Source organism: Pygoscelis adeliae, unplaced genomic scaffold (genome assembly GCF_000699105.1).
Source record: "Pygoscelis adeliae isolate BGI_AS28 unplaced genomic scaffold, ASM69910v1 Scaffold166, whole genome shotgun sequence".
NCBI classification, from domain to species: Eukaryota; Metazoa; Chordata; class Aves; order Sphenisciformes; family Spheniscidae; genus Pygoscelis; species Pygoscelis adeliae.
The window spans coordinates 3,035,998-3,058,303 of record NW_008825156.1 but is presented as its reverse complement, the minus strand read 5'-3'; the positions used below and the strand labels follow the sequence as shown (position 1 = coordinate 3,058,303).

Here is a 22,306-nt window from a genome sequence, read left to right as displayed (position 1 = left end):
TCTCTTAAACCCAATACATGGAGAGTACTCTGTTACTGGGGAGCAGACATTTGGAAGTGCTAAACCCTGGAGGTATTTAAAAGACGTGTAGATGTGGTGCTTAGGGACATGGTTTAGTGGTGGACATGGCAGTGTTAGGTTTACGGTTGGACTCGATGATCTTAAGGGTCTTTTCCAACCTAAACGATTCTAATTCCACTGTTGTGAAGTTTGTTGAAATATCACGACTGATGTCTATAGTCATGTTGCACAAATAGATATGGGCAATTTAGAAATATCATGCTTATAGTTTAACAGTGAGTTCATTTAACAAGTTCTTCTGTTAATCAGCATTCGTAACCATTAACCCACTCCTGAAAAATATTTTCCTCCCATTTTAAGACTTGGCTCAATTAATGCATTTCAATTGGGCAAGACCAGTCCATATAATTCAAGAGGGAAAAAAAAAGGTATCATAACAAGCACTTTACAGTAACTTGAAAATGTCAATGTCACTTACAGGAAAATTAAACAAGTATGGGTTTAGATATATCCGAGTAATGGCTTCTCATGTTTGCAAATAAACAAACAAAAAATTTTATACACCATAATTCAATACTTAGGGGCTCATATCCTTAGCACTTAAGTCATACAGACTCAGAAAATAAATTCAGGAATTTTCATCTCAGAAATCTGTGAGCATAATTTCAAGATAAATACTGGACTGTTTTGATTTAAGTTCTAGAGTTCAAAACTCATCTCCAAAGGAATAAGGAAGAACCCTCAACAGTTCCCGGTCAGATACCTGCCAGATGGAGACTGGCTCAATATAACTGAACTTTTAGACAGGAGTTCATTTCTTTATGAGCCTGTTATGTTTAAGAGGCACTTTAATATACAATCATTACAGTAAAAAATGTTCCCAAAGTTTTTCAAGTTGTTTTCTATGCTTGCTGAGACCACAGAAACCGGTCACACCTTTCCAACATGGACTGAATCAGTGCTCTGCAATTAAAGCAAAGGGGGAGAAAGAAAAAAAAAAAAAGTCAAACAGTTACAAAAGCTAACAACAGAAAGAACAACAGAGTTTTGCTTTGCTTTTTAAATAAAAGTTTGTAAAAAATGCGATTGTACTTCAGAAGTAACATCATGACATCACCATACATGCCTTCTCTGGAAGGGATAGACAAGATCTGAGTCTGTGCAGAACTCAGCAAGACCGATATCCCCTTCAGAGAATCTCCTTCACATACATCTTTAATGTATGATTTCCTGTTTCCTCGTTTTCCATTTTAAAATGCCTATTTTGCACAATACATAGCTCTTAAATAATAGAAAAGCTTTCAGCCAAGTTTAAAATCCAAGATAAAAATGTGAAGTATTTTATCTTTTTGTTAACCGAAAATAAAGTTTAAAGCACCAAGAAGATCCAAAATGAATAGGGTGCGTACATGGATCTTCTGTTGACGTGTCATCTTACCTTTGCCTTTTCTCAGCAATTCTCAGTATCTCACAGACATCAGTAAATCTCTCAGACAATTCTAGTGTCAAGCCACACTCCTCCAAGAGAGGCAAGGCACGATTTGGGCCAATGGCCTTTGCCAGTAAGAGAGCTACGTTTTCCACAGTGATGCAGTCTGGGCAGCTCGGGCTACCATTGCTGACAGCGTTCCCATTCTCTGGGCCATGGTGGTGGAAAGCTGTGCTGTGATTTTGTGCAAGATGCAGAAGAAACTTCCATTCTTCCATGGTCTCTGGAATGGAACCTAGATGTAAAATGAGTTTGTTACATTATTTGTAAAACAAGGATTATTCTAAGTCTACTATTTTAAATGTATCAGTACTTAAAAGGGAAGCTAGCTGTTCTGTTTTTCTCTGTGAAGATTTGAGAAAACCAAGCATTATCAACAAGCAAATTGTGTATAGAAGTGTACTGCCTTGACTGATTCAGTGGTGAACTACACACAAAGCTTCACAATAGTTCAGTAGTTAAGGCTTTGGATTAAGTCAAGAGACAAAGAATTGTTTTGTCCATCTTAGGGCTACTAGGAATTTTCTTCTAAGTTCTGCCATGTGATACAATGCTTTGCTCTTCGTAACTTTGTGAGTGCACATGTGTAGCAGGGGGAGTTTTGTGCTGTGCAGAGAGGCTAGTTATTACTCTAACTACAACACTAAGTGTAGCTTTTACTACCAGCTGATAAACAACTCTACATTCTTGAACTTTTAAGCATTTTCTAGCACAACTGATTTCACAAAGCACAGTGTGAAGATACAAGAGTGTAACACCCATTTATGTGTTTCAAATATGCTGCACTACACAGTGCTACTAAAACACTTCAAAAAAATAAAAGTTCAACTCAACTTCAGTCAAACTGAATCAGTATATAATAAGGGCAGTTGTATGTTTAAACAGCTTAAGACTCACTAACCATCTTCTCCATTCAACAGGCTCAAATCATCCAAATGAGCAATATTAGTAAAGGCTTCTATTCTTCTATCCAGCTCCAGACAGAGAATAAGATATCCAGGCCAAAATCTTGAATAAGAGAGTAAAGATTTCCAGGAATCAAATAGTCTAAACTAAAGTCAACAATAATTAAATGCTTATTTAAATACCAGTGAAGACAAAAGCAATGGAATTTCTTGAATGCCAGAAATCACTGCAGAGTGGGGACATGGGGAATCCCCCTTAGCCAAAAGAGGTATTTGGTACATTAAATTGGACCCTCAATATTCATCCTCAAAACAGGAAAGGTTTTTAGATAAAACCTGTCCAAGTAAGGAGCAGATGGGTGGTTTTCATTTGTATCTTTTTGGGGTCAGAATACCAACTAACCAAGTATCAAGAATTACCAAGTTTTCTTCTTACCCATGTGATTTACAGATGTCAGCCATCTTCTCTTTTGTAACAAAATCAGCTGGGAGTTTAATCAAAAGCAGAATGAGCTGGTTGTAGCCCCAAGTAAACAAATGCGATCGTGGCCTAGAAGATGAGAAATTCCGTTTTAAAGCATTAATGGTTTTCTTCAAACATTATGTTCTCTCTACGAGAAAGGCAGGTATATGAAAAGAGAGAAGGGAAAATGAATGAAACACTGTGTAGTCTCGGTAGAGCAGTCACTCCAAAAAGCATTACAGATAAAGTTATTTAATCCTTTGGTTGCTTCTGCTGAACTCTGCAATATGCAAAATGCTTGAAGGATTCAGTGACATCCAAACTGTCATACAAAATCCAAGCCAAAAGCCTGCAGACCCGCTAAAGCTTTTTGCTGCACTCAGGACCTTGGGTGAACCCTACTTTACCTAGGATTTCCTTCCTCATCCACTGTATTTGCTCTTTGGGGTGCATCATGAGAAACTGCCAAGCACAACCAATCTAGTCGTACAGATTCGGGCTGCAGAAGAGATCTAAGGAGAGATGACCTAGAAAACAAAACACAGAAAAAACCTACCAGTTTTAAACATACCAGATATGGAGAAGTAGAGTGTGTGTGCAGAAAAAAAAACCCAAAATATGGATGTAAAATTAAATATAGAAAAGCACAGAATGATTTCTGTTTCTAGAAACTGAGGGGATCATAGAAAACCATCAAGTTTGTAGGTGGGGTTCCCCTAACTTTTTTTTTTTTTTTTTTTTTAAATGTTGTCTAACCTTGGTATACCAAACTGCAGGCACAGGAACAAAAATAGTCAGTTCCATTGAAAATATTATTTAGAAAAACCCTGTTAAAACTAGCATCTATTCTAACAAAAAAAAAAAGTCTGAGAGACCAACTAAAACTGGCAGAATGAATTTGAATCTAATGCTAAAGAACACCAACTAGACAGATACAGAAACAGTAAAAAAAGCCCCCAAAAACCAAAATAAAAAAACCCCACACAGCTACATGATGAAGAGAGCAGACAGATGAAGAAGATTCTACATTCCCTTTACCTTTTATCCTCTGGCTTTGATTTCACCAGACTATCTAAATATGCTAAAAAGTGAGCTGGATCATTCCTGCAAAGCTGTTTGATATCAGTAGGCAAAATAGAGGGGTGGAACTTGATCAAGGGCCGAAGAGCTGTTTCCCCAAATTTTTCATAAAGCCTGGAGAGAGAGGATAAAAAATATTTTCAGTACCAAACAGCAAAATTATAATTTTTTTTCTTGCAAGTTCAAGATAGTACTGAAAAGTGATCTCTTTAAAAGATTCCCAGAAAGCTTCATGAAACGCTAAGTGAACCAATTCCTGCTAACAAGTTAACAACACTGAAGAGAAAAAAAAGGACTTGGCTACAAACCTTTGAGCATGTACCAGTAATATCGGGCTATCATCCCAAGGCCCCAGGTCATGCAGCTGTTTCAGTATTTTCAACATATCTTGATTTTCCATTGCTAAAGCCATGGCACTGTGACAAGTTAGTTCTGAAATAAGTCAGCGCACAAGTTACAAGACATGGGCAAGTTGTTTTTTTTCTTAACACGCACACGGCTCTTTTTAAGCTTAAGGACAAAAGTTATCACTACTTTCATGGAACTCTAGCTAACAGTAGTAAGTGAACAGATCCTACTTGTTCATTTCATAGAAATCAACATCACTAATCTCTGCTTACAGCAAATTACAGTTATAAAATGATACAATTAAGGCATGGAATAATATTCTTGATATATTTTACTTTTCTTCAGACTTCTGAGGAGGCAATTTTTCCTCTCATGTGAAAAAAGATAGCCCACTGCAGGACATATGGCTTGCTGAATACAACGCAGATCTGCATCAGTTTTATTAATAGAAGCTAATCGTAATACATGAAAACCTTCAGCTTCGACACTGACTTCACAGAATGCAGAATTCAACACAAACCTTGATCCTGATGAAATGTGAGTATTAATCTACAGGCACAAGTGCAGTCCAACTGAGGACAAACTGGGAATGCATGCGTTACTTTCACTTCTAGGGCTCCCGGAATCCAAATAGTGAACAGAGAAACTAACCCTCAAAGCAAGATTCTGTTGTTTGACTACTCTCTGTCAGTGCCAAATCAATGCTAAGACTTTAATTCACTCTTAAAAAAAGTGTAAAGCAGAAGCTGAATGCAGAGAACAGATGGAAGTTCTGTTTTCCAATATAATCAGGAAGCTTTGGTTCAATAAGGCTAAAGAGGCATCAAAAAGATTAGAAAAGATTTCTGTGGAAAAAGGAAGTCTCATGTGATCACAAGCCACTCATTTGCATGGAACCATCTATCCCATTCAGTTTTGTTTCACATTAAAGACGTTTCTCTACAAGTCGAATCTTCCATTTCCAGTGCAAATACTGAAGCCCCTCCCCTAGCTTTTGCCTTGTTTCTATAGACATATGATTCTAATTAAGATGCTTTTGCTCTTTGAAGCACATATATTTGTTTTTAAATAGATCTGGTCTGTAATCACTACAGTGTTCAACCAACAAGCTCCATATAAATTAAAAGGTTCACAACTGCAAAGTGGGGGGGGCAACAGTCTCTCCAAGGAGCCAGAAGTTCTTCATAAGTTAGCCTTTGGGGAGAAAACAAACAACCAAGCAACCCAAAACCAGAACAAAGACTCCCACACACAAACCATCCTCCCCCTCCCACAGAAGGAAAATTTGCAGACACAAATGGAAGTGTCTTCAAGCTTTTTTCTTTTTTCTCCCAGTCTTATGTAATAAAATTTTCATTAGTTACCTTTCAGCCCTGCGATGTATGTTTCCCATACATTAGGGCTGGTTGCATACATGGTTATAATACACTGCTTTAGTCTTTTTAAATCCAAAAGAAAGAAGTAGCTTCGCATAAACCTACAAGCCAAGGTCCACGAAGCTGCTAGTGGCAGACTTCCATCAGAGCTTTCCTCTGCCTCACCATTTCCACAAGAAAATACACGCAGCTCAAAACACAGTGTTGTCAACTCAACGAGATCTTTCTGAACATCTGGTTCTATGACACATGGAGGAGACATTTGAAAGCAGCAGTCCAAAGGTCCCTTCAAATCAGTACTATTTTCACACATGGTTTTGCTTACACAGGTTTCATCAGCATTTTCCTTTTCAGTGCAGTCTTCCAAGATACTACTCTGTTCTTTGTCTGCTGGGCCTCCATCAGTTGGATCCAGTTGTAGGTTTTCCTCCAGAACTGCCCTCTCTTCTTCAGCACACACAGTCTTGCTTTTCTTAACAGAGGAAGCAGAATGCTCTTTGCTGCCTAACTTTTCTTCTAGATAGATAAGCCATTCCTGTAAAACCCTTCTCATAGACTGCGGTTCTAACAAAACCAGGGGATCCTGGAGTTTGGCTCTGTAGCATAAAAAAAGAAGTTTGCTAAGTTGCTTGACAGTTATAAGATGCCACAAGTGAAGTATTATATATGTTTTGTGTAACTCAAAGTATATTCCTAAACTTGACTTATGGTCGGTTGTTGTTTTGAGTGCATCAAACAGAATTTAGGCTACTTAGGCTGTCTACATTTGATATTAGAACATTCTGAGTTCCTCAAGATTTCTTTCAGAATAGATTTTTCTTTGTTAGGTGGTTTAGGATTTGTTTTTTTAAACTATGCTTGTAATTAGGACAAAAGGATAACGCTAAAGTTTTTAGTGGGTTTTGCTTGGTTTTAAATAGGAGAAACAAATCATTAACCAAATGAGATCCTTTCAGATTATGTTAATAGACATTTACAGCATTATTCTTACATTTATGTAATGAATAAAAAAATAGTAATTTAAAAAATCATTTTTCTACCAAAACCAAATATATCTATACACTAAAAAGTTTCCCCGCTTACATAGCTTCTGCTGTTGCAGCCTTGAGATCTCTTAGATGGTCCTCCTCTGGAAGCTGGCAGCTCTGTGGTTCTAACCTAGAAAAACACATCAATTTCAGTCTTATCTGAAGCATTATCTTTAGTAATTTAAGTGAAGATTTCCTCACAAATTTCAGGAAATTTGTGAGGAAACAACATTAATTCCTTTATTAAAAAAAATAGAGAGCTTTAATTTCTAAAGAAGGAACAGCTCAACAGACATTATAGATTAATTGGGCATGAGGAGCAACCGATAATACTATTTTTGTGACCTTCTATAATGGCTTCTACTCCAACTACAGCAGATTTCTGAAGGTACTGAATAAAAATCAGTATCGTGCCACTATATGAAAGTTAGTCCAAAATGTAAGTTAGCAAATCATTGGAATATGAAATAACTTAGCTCTGTATTAATTGGACAACTATTAAAGAAGTTCAATGTTTTATAGCTACCATTATTAAAAAAAAAAAATGTTTTTAGGGAGATAAAAGCGTTTACTCCCCACTCAGAAATGACAGCAAATAAACTGTTGGACTCACAGTTCATATCATGTCCATAACTATAATGAGCATCACAGATCAGCAATTCTCATGTAGTGTAATATACTACGTTCTTGCTCTTCAGTTATTACAGCACTGTGGAGAGTGCATGCTCCACCACCCAGAAGTGTTCATTGCCTAATCAGCTTCTAGGAAAGGAGTCAGGGAGAACCAGTGAAACCCACCATAGTAATGAAGGCAGCTGCAAAAACCTAACACTGAGCTTGCTGTTCTACTCAAAACAGTAGTTTTTCCTTTAGGTTGTCATCCTCAGAATCCCCAGCAAATGCAATTGCTAAGAAAACATGATTTTGCACTCACTCTTTCTCTTCCTGGGGAGATGCTACCAGATTAACAGTCAACTCCTGCAGCTGCTCATCATCCTTTGCTTCTTGCCTCCCCCTAGTATCAGGACTTATATGAAGTGTGCCAATCTTTTCAGTAGTTTTGCGTACGAAGCTGGAAACACTAGGAGTCAGAAGTTCAAACATTTAAAATTGGAAGTTCAGAACCAAACAAATCAAGCACTTCCTTTCCAATCAAACCATGATTTCAGAAAACTTTATAATCTAAAGAACTCTTGAGAAAAGGATGAGAACAGTGATGACTGACAAGAACAAAACCCACTAAGAAGCTGCTCAAAATTCATATTTCAGTCATGGTCCATACTTCCAGCACAGAATAAAAACCTAAAGTATTTAAGACTTGGTTTCTTTGCTGCTGGAGAAACAGGATCACATACTAACATTAGTGCTTACATTTTCACATATATTCGTATGCAAATAAATGCAGATTGGCTACATTGCATTTTAAAGCTTATAAACAGAAAGCATCATTAGGAAATTATGTCCCTCTTGGTGGTAAGAAAGTTTTACAATACCCCAAGTTAATTCTTCAGATGACAAAGCTCACTAAAAATGTCCTTTTCACGTCATCAGTCCCTATCCCTTTGGGTATTTTATTCAAGAGGAAGCCCAGTGAACATACCAAAACCCAATTATTTGTACCACCGCCATGAAGAGAACTATGTCATTGAGAGTTGAACAGAAAAAATCAGCTTCTTGCTTTCTGGCCAAGAACTAGTTTAAGAGCGTCAAGAAAAAAGCAACCCTTTTACTTGCTTGCCAGAGAATATGGCATCTTTACTATACCAAGGTATAGCAAAAGCTGCAGGTTGCTGCAGAAGAGAGAAAGGATTCAAATGCAGCAAAACAATTGGACTTCAATGTATAGAAGGATTAAAGGTAAACTTTTAAAAATTAACTGTAAATATGATAGTATTTTATTCAATTATAAATTGAATACGGTGAATACTTGAAGATTTAGTTGTCACTATTAGTGGAAACACTTATTACTAGCAAAGTCCTAAAAACTGCTTACAGTTTAGAAAGAATTCAAAACATTGCATGTACTTCTGAAGGTTATTCTGAGATCCTCACACTGTTGATATCAGCTACAATTTTTTGTTGCAGGACATAGTTCACACACCTAAGTGATCAAGGGAGGGCTACGCAATTTTTCAGACCATCATTACGGGCCAGCAACATTTTAGCGAAGAAACTAACATACTTTTTTTTTTTTTCCAAATTTTTAAGTTACGGATTTAACACCATCTCCTTTATATTCATCCTCCCCTGTTTTTTAAAGTGAGTTTTAAAATAGCAATTTAATTTCTGCATAAAACGGACACTACCATATTTACTTGTACCAGGTATAAGCTACCATTATTCCATAAACACTTGGGGAATTGATTAGATTCACTGCAAGGTGTATGGGGGGGAAATGGCAGACCACATGGTATACTTTGCAAGAGTGTTTTAGCAATATCTAGCATGCTTTGAATATTTTAATGTTTGTCCCCAAGCAACATAGGTAGCCTTCACTCATTGTTCAGAAATCTAAGTACCAGAAAAGCAAAATCCCAAAACAATATTCAGTAAGTTTGCTTTGAATACAAATCACAACCACAGTTTACAGGGTAATGTTAAACATTCTTGGACATTTGAACATTCTTAGCCATTTCAAAACTGAGGCTGAAATCTTGGCTCCACTGAAGTTAACAGCAGCTCTTCATGTCTTCATTAGAGTCAAGATGGAAGGTTTAAATTGTCTAGCAAGCTTGACTACATCTCCAGTGTTTCAGTTCAAACGTTACATTTTTGCAGAACAGAGTACCAACTAAACCAGACAATGCTACAAATTCAGAGGACAGAAGAAGGAAAGATGTAATGGATGAGTGAACCTGCTGCAAGTTTTACCTTTCTTTGACAGCTTGGAGAGAGACGAGAGGAGATGGGGAACGAAATGACAAAGGAATACTGAATGGGAGAAATGTCTCATTCCGGTCAGCCTCAACCGTCACAGATGCATGAGATACATTGTCTAACAAATGGAATTGAAATAAAGAGTCATGAAACAGTGGCCTGGCAAAAATGGAACAGTGAAACAAACTGCAAGTCCCTAATACATTAATGGATAACCTGCATGGGATATTTTCATACTTAATATTCAAGAATGTGGGGAGCCAGAAAAGTGCTATTTGGTTTCAAGGGCCATTTTATTACTGCCTTTGAATCTGGTAGGTCTGCTTTGCTAATAGTCTTTTGGCTCTGTAACAAGGCAAATGATGATCAACAACTGTATGAAAACTATCTTCTAAAAGTAGACTTACAGACCATTTACGGGACAAAAATCTTTATTTAATCCACTGACAGTTACTTAAACATCTAGGAAAATTAAGTATTGTGGCATACATCAATTCATAGTGCATGATTTCCTAAAACCTAAATCACATACGAATGCATACAGAGACCCACACGCCATGGTTAAGGTATAAATCACCCTTTTATTTGAACAGACTTCAAAATGTAATTGAACCCACAGCTCTCTGGCTTTTGATAAGAATCACAGGAAATATAGAATCACTGACTATTTCTTTTTCACTCTTATACCCCTAACAGTATCTACAGTGTGTGTTGATTAATCATTTCCTGGTACAAACACACACTGTATCTTTTAAGTGATGTAAATAAGAAAAAAAGGATCCTTTTAATTAAGGATGACACTGCATTTTGCAACAGTCAGCACTACCTGCACTGTTGAGAGGAAAAGATCATGCTGTTACAGACATTCTACCATCAGAATCCACAATATCTCTAGATAGCACCTAAAGGTCACAACTGATTTTAAGACTGCTTTTAACTAAAGCTGCTTTTGTTCATTATGCAGGTTAGAAGCCTAAAAACTTACATCTTACATAAATGTGAGCAGGGAAACACTAAGTCCATTTCTCTTAAATACCAAATTAAGTACACATGCTTCAAGAAGCATCTAGAACTTCTCTACTTTGAAATAATCAGAAAATTTGTTATCTCTTGTTGAACAGATAGAACTTTTCTATATTCTGACATTCAAAAACTATGCCCCTTCATTTTAGAGCTTTAATATGGGAAATGATACACTTCTTTCCAAGTTTTCTCACCTCTTGTTTTTATGGTGATGTAGGTAAAGAGGCAAACGTACACATAAGTGCTACAAACAGCACATAGGTTTGTCAGCAGGATAACACTACTGACAAGTAGGGGCGTAAATACTAATTCCTATACTCTCCCTCCCCATTGTGGTCTTCCCACAAGGCACCCAAATTCTCTCCATCCTCAACTGGCATCTACTCTCTGAAAAAGCTAAAGAGCAGCTTTTTTATTAGAAAGCCTCTCTACCATACCTGGAACTAAGCCAGCTCCTCATCATCCCGGGTTTCTGCATCCCTCCCAATCCCAACCAGAGCAGAGAACAAGACCCATTATTGTCTCACTCTCGCTTTCACCCAGTGACAGGAAATCAGGAAATTAAAAAAGCTCCCTGGATGGTCTAAATGTTAGCTAATAACAATTCTATCATCCCTATGCTAATGTATACACATGTAAGAGATGATCCCTTTTACAAATGAAACCCCGCAAGAAAGTTAAGAACACATCATAAGCCTACTGTTTTCCCTGAAGAAATATAAAGCCAGAGCCAAGATTAAGAAATGCTTTCCTGGACCTAATATTACTGGACGGATAGCGTCAGCAAACAAATCTCATTTGAAGATCAAGTAACACTGGCATAGTCAGCTGGGAGAATCTTAGCATTAATGCTGAAGTGCACAGAGAGGAGAGGTGGCGGAAATTTGAGTGAAGTCCTAGCTTGGTAAAAGCCCTCTAGACCTTTTGTTTTGTTTCTCTGGGTTGTGCTTGTTTTTAAGCTTGGATTTCTGTGGAGCCAGCATTTCACCCCAATGTTTCAAGAAAGAGTTTGACTGCAAGGTGGGGTGACCGTGTTCCCATTGATCAAATTAGAGGATTTAATCATGGATAACTTGATAGTGGAAAATAAGAGCACAGAGCCAACCCAATCAAATTCTAGAATAAATAAAAATTGCATCCAAACAACATATTTTCATTAAGAAATATTACCAAGTTCTACTTGCTCATCTTCCTGGTGTGCAGGAAATTCTTTAAGTCTCTCATCTTCTGAGAACGTCTGACTGTGGAGAGAACATGAATCTTCATCTGACTGACTGCCTCTTCGACTGATAACACGATATATTCCGGAGTCTAAGACACTGAAGCTTTCCTGTCAGACAAGGGAGAGGAGTTAGATGTTGTGCAAGTTGCACTTCCTTGTTAAACTTCCTGCAATGAACTCAAATAACCATACCCACACAAATAACCTCACAGCACTTCGTAATTCACTGTCTGGAAAATCCCTATATAATAGTGTATTTTTGACATATCCAGAATGGAAAAGTACACGCATGCCAATAAGCGTGCAGTCCAGTGACTTTATAAAGATTTATGTGCCGCAATTGCTTTTAGGAAAGCAGCCTGCAGAACAACTGGTGTACTTAGTACAAGATAAAAACCATCTCTGCTTTAGTCCTGCATCCAAGACTGCCACTTCACCCCTTTGTACCTGTGTACCCAAGAGTCTGTATTCTTTTTGCTGGTTAACCATACCCAGCTAGCACAATTACAGAACCTGCAAAACTATTTAGTTCCAGGACACACATACATTCTTTTGCTCATGGTCAGTCTATGTAGTTCACTTTCCCATCTGCTAATGAAAAAAACTCGTCTACCACATCAAGATGGAATTTACATTACCTTGTTTTTTTAAACTTTACTTTTTAAACATTGTTACAGTGAAAGCAGCAATTGATATTGTATTTAACTATGAAATATTTCCCCTTTCTTGAAAAGCTGCTGGGAAGCTAAGACAATACCAAGCAGCTGTACGTGTAAAAGAATATTAGAAATACGCTTTGGGTTTTTTTTTTTTCCCTTAGAGCTTTCTGCTTAAGCTTCATAGAGTGAGACAATTTTTTAAATAGGGCTAGGATAGTTCTGAGCATTCCATTTTCACCACATAAAACTACAGTTACAATCAAGATGACCTTTACTGAAGCATGTTAAGACACTAAACTCAGCTGGGGAGAAAGTAATCTTCATATCAATCTTCGTCCACATCTCAACCATTAGCCACAAAGTAATATGGAAAAAAGGCAGAGGTCTAAGAGCTTAAAGAATGCAAGTAGTAGTACTTCATACCTCTGTACCCCACCTAATTTTATAAAGTAGCATTATCAGCTATAGTAGACATGGTAAAAATGAAAGCCTCATCTTCAAAGTGAGCAACAAGGCGATTTTAATTCATAAAGATAAAATCTGCAGGTAACATTTTTGGCAATACCAATACGCTTACATGAGACGAAATACTGCTCCTTCTACTGCTGCACGCAGAATCTAGAGGTTCCAACTTTGAAATTAGTTCTTCCAGCTGCATAATGAGATCTTGTTGGATTGAGGCATCCAGCTGAGACTTCAAGTGCTCCAGCTTGTCTAGAGGCAAATTTTTTCTTGCCTATAAAGCACACAGTGAAACAGAAACATTATTATTTCTAATGCACATGTGAAAAGCAAAAGGTACCATATATGCAAGCTAATTTTCATCCTAAAAGTGTAACGTTTAGAAGACTTTTTAAAAACTCCAAGAATATGAATCTCGGAAACCTACGGAACTTAATGGAAGAGGGTGACAGGAAGCAGAGTGAAGTTGCATTGCACATTTACAAAGATGTATTTACTTACCCTGCAAGAAATGATTGAATTTTGGAAGAGACAACAGACCCTGGCAGCAAGTGTCCAGAACCCTCTTCTTATCAGACGCTCTATGCAGCGGTCTACCAGCAGAAGGGAGAGGTGCACAACTTTTCCATTTGTATGCAGACAGAACAACTCACTTTTGTAAACTGCAATATCCTGAATATCTGCAAAACAAGATGCACAGAAATATCTAAAGGACTGAAATCGTTAGTCAACATTCCTTTCTGTTCCTGAAAGATGGTGAAAGCATATTTCCCATCTGACTGCAAATGCATGCAAAAGCCTAATACACTGTAGCACAAGTGGCATGGAGAAAACAAACACTGAAGAGTGCTAAGCTAGTATCTAACAACTATAAAGCACAGTTAAAGTATCAAAACTTTGCAGAGTTGCATTTCTAGAAAGCATTCAAAAAGTATACTGACGTTATTGAGAACTTTCCTTTTCCTCTGAAGAGGGATGAAAAACTAAAGACTGATAAAGATGAGAAATACATCATTGTAAGCTTTGAAACAGAAGAAAAACATTTGCCAGTAGAAAAACACTTCGACCTTTCAGCAGTTTTCAAATGAAATAATTATGCTATATGCAAACACTCCATGACAAAGGCACTGGAAACTTAACATCAAAGGCCAGGAGAGAAGGGAAAGGAAAAGACTGACTGTGACTAACGGTTCTAGGACTATGCTTAAAACCATTTATGAGGCCTCACTCATCTGCCAAATAAGTACATTCCCTGGCTCCAATTTAGACAGGTGTTAGAAAAAAACAGGTTTTAAGCTTTCAACTGCCAGATTATCCTTCGCAGGACACCTGACAATAAACCTGAATAAACAGAAGTGAGTAAAGGATACTGCAGGTATTACCTCACTAATACTGCAGGTTATTACCTCTCACTATTTGATTACTGTATTTTAAGATTCACTCTACACCACGTTTTGTTTCTCAAGCATGTTTTCAGAAGTATAGAGGGAGGGGTTGGCTGGAGGAGGCGGGGAGAGGGTTAATATTCAAGCATATACCTCACAGATGACAATGAAAAACAGTTTTCTGATCAATGTTCTGCAATCTAGCTGCAGAAATTGAGCTTGAAAAGGCTCCATGTTAGGCAAGGGCTTCAGAAGTGACAAATGTAACAGACAATATTACAAAGCGAAGATTCTTAGTTTACCTTTTATTTCGCTCCAGAGTAAGACTTGAACACTTTGGGGAAGAAAAATATAAATGCCTCTTTCTGTCCAGGTCATCACACAGTGCTCACTGCAAGCAAAGCAGACGTTAACGGTGCAACAGTTAATTGCGGTAGTCACTGTAAAATATGCAGGGATGGCATTGGCTTACATACAGCAAACGAGAAGTGCGTTGTTTAGCACAATACTTGGAAAATTCTTATGCAAAAAGATGAAGTCGATAATATAAATTAGGAGAAAAAATACAACTGTTTTATTTTTAAGTCTACTTTATCAACAGGAAGCTATGCTGACAAATACTCACGTCAAATACAGTAGCTTGGGGAAAGATAAAGATTGTGGAGAACAGCTCAAACTAGTATAATGAGGATCCAGCCTGTAAAGTAAAATTAGTATCCATTACAAGCATAACTACAACAATATCACTTCCTTAATATAGTATTCTTAACCCTGGCTGGCTTAAATAAAGTCTTATGACAGCAGCATTCATTGCGGCAGTCACACAGACATACCTGCAGAATCAAGGCTTTGGCATTTTTGATAACTCAGATACTGGTTTCTGTTATTAGAGGAGAACGTATTAAGATGACAGCTAGGATTAATGCTTAACTGCACTAGGAGGTTATTTAATCTTCTCAGTATTAAGGCAGTTCTTTTCATTAGTCTAGAAGTCCCAAGCAAGTTTATCACCGATAACACTCATGCTTCTACCTGAGGGTAACAACAGGGAGAGGCGGTGATGAGAGCAGCTGCTTGAACTGATGTGTGCTTTGCACTTCCCCGTCAAAGTTCACCTCCCACATCCTTGAGCCAGGTCGAGCACAATATATTAACGGCTGTTGATTCCCACTGTTTTTTCCAACAGGGAAGAAACATGCTCCAAATTCTCCATCTCTCTCTTTGTTACCAATTTTCCAGAACTTCTCTCTAGGGGAAGAAACATACTTGTTAAAGCAACATTAATAAAGGCTCTTATTAATTTTATGTTGTTCTTGAAGAATAAAAATACTAAATCCTAGTTGCTGAATTGGTTTTGGTGCTTTAAAAAAGTCTGTAATAGATATTATAAAGCCTGCACAAAGTTTATAAAAGACAGGGTGCAGAAATATTTATTAGTTTAAACAAATGCTCAGATCATGAAGGTGGGGGTTTTTTTCAGCAGAACCAGTTGGTCAACCTGGTGATGGGAAGGTGATGGTGCAAATGATCCCAGAAACCTTTTCCAATCACATGAAAGACGAGACGGTGACTATGAATAGTCAGCATGGATTTACAAAGGGGAAATCATGTTTATAGCCCTCTACAACAGAATGATTGGCTTGATAGATGAGAGGAGAGCAGTGGATGTTGTTTATCTTGACTTCAGTAAGGCTTTTGACACCGCCCCTCCTAACATCTTCACAGACAAACTGAGGAAGCGCGGGCTAGATAAACAGACATGGAGAAGCACAAAGTCCTGCACTGGGGGAGGAATAATCCCAGGCACCAGGACAGGCCAACTGGCTGGAAAGCAGTTTTGCAGAGAAGGGCCTGGGAGTCCTGGTGAACAACAAGGTCACCATGAGCCAGCAATGCGCCCTTTTGGCAAAGAAGGCCAAAAGCTTCCTGTGCTGCATTAGGAAGAGCATTGCCAGTAGGCCAAGGGAGGTGATCCTTCCCCTCTTCTCAGCACTGATGAGACATATCTGGAGTGCTGGCTCCCCAGTACAAGACACACATGGACATACTGGAGCAAATCCAGCGATGGGCCACAGAGACAACTAAGGAATTGCAGCACCTGTCTTATAAGAAGAGGCTGAGAGAGCTGGGCTGGCCAGCCTGGAACAGAGAAGGCTCAGGGTTGGAACTCATCTCATCCCACATGTATAAATACCTGATGAGGGAGTAAAGAAGACGGAGCCAGACTACTCTCAGTGGTGCCCAGTAAAAGGACAAGAGGCAATGGGCACAAATGGAAATACAGGAAATTCCATTTCAACATAAGAAAAAGCTCTGTTATTGTGAGGGTGGTGAACCACTGGAAAAGGTTGCCCAGAGAGCTTGTGGAGTCTCCATTCCTGGAGATGCTCAAAATCTAACTGGACACAGTCCTGCACAATCTATTCTACCCAACTCTGCTTTGAGCAGGAAGATTGGACTAGATCTCCAGAGGTCACTTTAGAAACTCTGTGTGACTCGGTAAAGTCCAATATTTTACAAGTAAAACATAACTTGCCTCTCAGTATCACACAAATAAGTGCGTGTAAGTGAAGATATGAGCAGTCTTCCATCCAAATAATCAAGCTGAACAACACGAGAATCTACGGTGGTTATAATCTGAACAGGAAACATCACAAAAGTAGCAGCAGCCTACAGTTAAAAAGAAAAAAGAAAGAAAACATACAGGGCCTCAGTTCAAAGTAAAGACTATTTCATTACGTTAAAATCACAAAATTCGGAAAAGACTCATGAATGGTACAAATACACAGCATAAGACAGAGCAGTTCCTTTCTTCTTTCTCCCTTACAAAACAAGGCTTCAATGCTTAGAGGCATAAAAGTCTAAATCCTCCTTTTCCTAAAACCATTATTGAAGTTTTAGGGAAAAAAAAAAAAAATCCCTGTAGCACCCTGCCATTTCTTTATAAAGAGTGTGTTTTTTGTAATATTAAGAGGGGTTTTTATTCTTGCTCTTGTAAGCTTTGTGCTTTTGTCAATTCTCTCCCATGGGTACTTTCAGCCAGCAAACAGTTTTATGGAGACAGACCTGAGGGATTACTTGATACAAAAAAACTTCCATCGGATTTAGGTGGTTTACATGAACTCACTTTCTCTATTACCCTCCAGCAAATTACCCAAATACTATTTACTATACAAGTGTCTCAGTTTGCATGGGTGGCAGAACAAAGCCATAGACAGACTTCTTATTCATAAGAAACTACTTGGAACTGCACTCAAATTGTCTAGCAGATGGTCACCATTTTTGACAGCTTGAAGCTGTTTTCTTTGTTAGGAATGTGTCAATTCTCTACTTCAAACGAAGTGCATTACATGAGAGATTCAACAGTCCGATTCTTTTAACAGGCATGAGCAGACACATATTCCATGGGCCTTGCCCTTCTCTCCTCTCCTTTTCCCTCTCTTTGCACAGTTGAATTTTTTTGCCTTTTCTTTAAATGCAATAGTCTTGCTACTTTTAAGTCGATTTTCCATCAAGATCTTTCATGAGGGCTAGAAAGGATCTGGAGGAACACACCTATTTCCAGGCTGTGCTCCTTCTTACAGATTAAAAGGAGAAGAAAAGGACCTAGTAATGGTAAAAGTTAAAGAACACTCAAGGGCTAGAAATCAGGCTGGTATCATTAATTTGTGTGCCCTTCGCACAAAATGCAATGGATGTAAGCTTGACGTCCACCTACCATTTATTTTAACTAATCCACATCTTTTATTAAGAATAAGAGTATCCAGACAGAGCCAAGCAAAATCAGAGTCTGGGATTGCCCTTTCTCAGACCGACAGCTGAGCCAAGGACTAAAACACACAGCTGAACCTGTAGCTGGAGTCTAAGGAATCCAACAGGCTCAGAAACACCAAGACCCTGGGCTTGGATGCTTGTAAATTCCAAGAGGAAGAAGCTCGGCCAGTTTTTAAGTCTGTACATTTGAAAGCATTTTTATGTTACATTACTAAAACAGCTAAAAGAGGGGGTTGGGGGAAGTTCACGGGTTAGGAATTCTACTGTTGTCTCAAGAGTAGAAGACTGTTCTTCATCCCAACAGTCAAAGCTACCAGAACTTCGTCAGCTGGCAAGTTTCCTCTGTTCTACTTTACTAAACTGAACAAAAAGATTCCACACATCATCCCCTGGGAACCTCTTCATCTCAAACAAAGTATGCAACATTTTACCTTCCCGTGTTTCGATGTGTTAATCTTGATGGCTGATACTTTTCCCACATGATCTCCTACAAAAACACGAAGAGCAGCTGTATCCCAACATAGAGCTGTGACTTTTCTGCCCTTATGCTCAGAGGAAACATAAATCCGTTCTGGCTTCCCACGACGTTCCTGATTCAGCTCCCAGACTACTACAAGACCTTGGCTACAATAATTCAAAAAGAAAATACAATTTTGAATAAATTTTCTAAAGTTTTATCATTGATAAAGATGCATTATTCCAAAGAAACAGAAAATCTAAGCAAAGTAGTACGTCTCAGAGCTGGTTGTGTTTAAGATTGCATGCTTTCAAGAAGTGTCGCATTCTTAATTCTGAAGAAGAATAAGTGTCCTTCCTTGCACTATGATGTATCAGCAGCTTTGGAAGGCTACTCTCACATTTACTGGAATGGCCAGTAAGGATGCGGAAAAATAAGCATTTAAATGGATTTTAAGTGATGTAAGTGGTATTAACTACCAATCTCACTCTGCCAGGTTAATGAGGGTATTTATTTTGATGCTGAAAGGTCTCAGGGAGACATTTATCATCATAACTTCACATGCATCAGCTCTCCCATAGATGTCCTGTTACAGAAATAATACTTATTCTGGAACAATTATTCCAGAAAAAACGTTAAGCAAACTGTCTATGCAGGGAATTATTCTGTAGGGGCCTCTACCAGTTAATTCCCTGGCCCCCTCCAAGTTCTCGGCAGATGTCCAAGTCTGAAACTTAGAAGCTACTTAAAAATATTTATCTAGAATTTAGGTTTGTAAGTACATCACTCACCTGGTGGCGACAGCAACATAGTCTTCATCATGTAAACAACAGGCAACCCGGGAAATGGCACCTTCCTGAAAGCAAGTATGGGAGTAAGCACAGGTAAAAGTTGTTCTTGTACTGCCTTACCACTACACAACTTTTATCTCTAAGATGTAAACCAGATTCATGTCAACAGCTGCTACCACTTTGTTGTGATGTGTTGGGGGGTTTTTTGTTTGGGTTTTGTTTGCAAACAGTGAGTTTACTCTAAAAAGATGCAGCTGACAACAACACGACAGCAGCAAGAGAAACAACTGCAGTTCATTTTCTGATGTGGAAAACACTGAAATCAGTCTCCTGTCCTTGCACCTATGGAAGTTGTTTTGCCAGAACTAAGCGAAATGCTCCCAACCTTAAAAAAATGGCTGCATTCATGTTACAGTGGGAGCAGCAGTGGCTCCCAGGAAATAGCATCTGGCTGTAGAAACATCAATCCCTGTTCCATAACCTCTTTCAGCAAAAGCAAGCCAGCCTGTCTTTTCTTTGCTTATCCAGGTAGTTCATAGTTTGGACATCCAAACATTGGTAGTTATCTACATGCGAGTTGCTCTGGTTTCATATTCAAAGTTTTCTTCTAATTCTTAAATAGTCAGGTAACTTTGTTGCTGCTGTTAAAAGTAAGAATTTCAAAAACAAAGGTCTGACCCTCTCAAGTAATTTCTTTCACACCTCATGAATTCTATTACACCACACACTGTGGGGATACACTCCAATACCACAACCTGTTTTAAATGGAGCAGTCCAAACCTTCACCTTATTTGGACAATTTAGCAAGCTGAAAATGCCTGTTGACTCTTAATAAAAATTAACTTGAAACAATGTCTCTTTCCCAGTCCCATTTTCCCTAGAAAGTTTTGTATAGAATTCTCTACCCTTACCTTATGAGTGAGAAAGAGTCTTTGCTTCCAGCCATCTTTCTGTATAAGGTTCAGTCCTCCTCCTGAACTGCCTAGAGCTAGCCATCTCTTTGACACAGCTATACACGTGCACTGAAGGAATAAAAATTATGATGCACAACACGGCTGCCAGTAAGTACTAGTAACAGTACCTTTTTCTTACATTATTATGTTATTTTTTAAAGGCTTCATTGCCAGCTGTGTGTACCAGTCCTGAAACATTGGCAGCACAGTCGTCAAAGATAATAGAATAGCACTCTCCACAACTGGAGCAAACAGTAGAAGACAGCAACCGTGTAAGGCTGTATTATTCACCCCACAGTTACATTAAGAAAACACACACACAGAGGTAATAAGATCCTTTGTCTTCACTACTTCTTCCCAAAGTGTTCCCCCCTGCATAAGACAGCATGCATACACCCAAAAAGAACGAGATTAATCCTGTGGGTTAATCAGATAATAAACGAAATAAGGTCATTATTTGAATTAAAAAAAAACAACCAAAAAACCAAAACAAAAAAAATTCCCAGCCACCACAAACTCACCTTCAGACGACTAGAATCCAGCCTGAGCGCAGAAAGCAACGGATCCAAACATTCAAACTCTGCCAACACATGGTTGTAAGAGTCTGGAATTATTGGCGCAGAGGCCATTGATGTACAAGACTAGCACTACTCATTCATGGGTGCATTACAGCTTCAGCTTTTAGCTGTACCTGCCAAAATAAAGTAAGTTCTTGATTAGTTCACTTTTTAGTATTACATCTGTTTTTCTGTGTTTAAAGAACCACAGAACGTCTTCCCATTCAAACAGCATCAGGTTTCAGTTTGCCAAAAAGGCCCAAGGGCTGCAAAATTAGACCCCTGCTTCATTTACGAGAAGTTTTTGTTGAAGTTCATTTCAGAATACCAACCTTGGAAATATTTAATATGTAGCTATAAGGTATATTTACATCCACCTGTGAAACAAGTTCTGTCTACCTATGGAAAGAGCCTTGTTCTATGGTAAAATGCACTTCCCCCAACAACATACACCCTTGATTTTAAACTAATTTTCTCAAGGAAAACATTTAGCATTGGCATTTTATACCCACATCACCTTCTCCCCCAAAACTAAACTTAAGGAGTATTATACTCAACTGATACCAAATTTAGAATTACCTGCATTTCTGCATTTTTAATACAACTATAAACAAACACGTATAAACTATTCTTTCTATAGTACCTCCTTTCCAGCATACAAGATAGATAACACAGAGTGAAAACCAAGAATCAAATAGTTATCGAAGCTGCAACCTCATATATTTTCCTAAACAGCACATTCAAAAGAATGTCTTGTTGGGAATTTTTAAAGTTTAGACCTGTACGTTGCTTAAAAAAAACCCAACTTTGTTACACTTCACACTCAAGCCTTTGAATTTCTAAATAATGTTTAGTACACAATCCCATAAATGAAATAATCCCCCCCCCCGAAATATTATCATGCGAAACCTTACATTTCCTTACAAGAAAAGGGAACGCTTACTTTCGCCACGCACTAGGAAAAGAGAAGATACACATTCAGCCAGAAAGACTGAAAATTATTCCTCAAAAATTCTCAAAAATATCTTAAAAATCTTAAATCATGGGATGTGAGAACGACTCCACCCCAGCGATAAAGACTAGAACATCTCTGATGACTAAAAAAGGACTGTTTTGCTCTGGATTAGAGCATTCAGTCCAGAAAGACACCCTAATGCCCGTTTTACACACTCTGCCGCACGGCAGGTCGCAGATAACCTCGATCAAACGAAGCCAGCCTGAGATTTTAAAGCCTTCCCTGGAATTCTGTTCTTGGAAACCAGCAACCGCCTCGGCGCCTGACCTACCTCTAAACACACGCGGCCCGTCTGCCAGCTTCCAGCTCGAGAAAAGAACTACAAACCCATCTTACTTTCTCTCAGATACACGGAGTAAAGCAAAGTATCCCAAAAGCTCGGAAGAACCCCCCCACCCCTTCCAGAACCACCTGCCGCAGA

The 22,306-nt window shown here is 38.3% G+C and overlaps 1 protein-coding gene across 2 annotated transcripts; it reads right to left on the bottom strand.

Annotated features, from left to right (window-relative positions):
- Positions 1 to 453: 453 nt before the first annotated feature.
- Positions 454 to 20,985, bottom strand: HPS5 (Hermansky-Pudlak syndrome 5). Of its 2 annotated transcripts, XM_009328542.1 has the most exons (22): positions 20,835 to 20,985; positions 20,272 to 20,382; positions 19,361 to 19,425; positions 18,544 to 18,736; positions 16,875 to 17,008; positions 15,371 to 15,586; positions 14,964 to 15,035; positions 14,641 to 14,729; positions 13,455 to 13,633; positions 13,069 to 13,227; positions 11,781 to 11,940; positions 9,582 to 9,705; positions 7,645 to 7,791; positions 6,766 to 6,840; positions 5,671 to 6,278; positions 4,267 to 4,390; positions 3,917 to 4,072; positions 3,286 to 3,405; positions 2,852 to 2,965; positions 2,412 to 2,518; positions 1,460 to 1,745; positions 454 to 984 (listed from the first exon to the last, which is right to left on the bottom strand). In XM_009328542.1, the coding sequence occupies exons 1-22, from the start codon at positions 20,940 to 20,942 to the stop codon at positions 924 to 926; spliced, it is 3,408 nt and encodes a 1,135-aa protein (XP_009326817.1). In that variant the 5' UTR covers positions 20,943 to 20,985; the 3' UTR covers positions 454 to 923. The 2 variants fall into 2 exon arrangements, with proteins under 2 accessions (XP_009326817.1, XP_009326818.1); XM_009328543.1 differs by lacking the exons at positions 16,875 to 17,008; positions 19,361 to 19,425; positions 20,272 to 20,382; positions 20,835 to 20,985 and having other exon boundaries at positions 18,544 to 18,685.
- Positions 20,986 to 22,306: the final 1,321 nt, after the last annotated feature.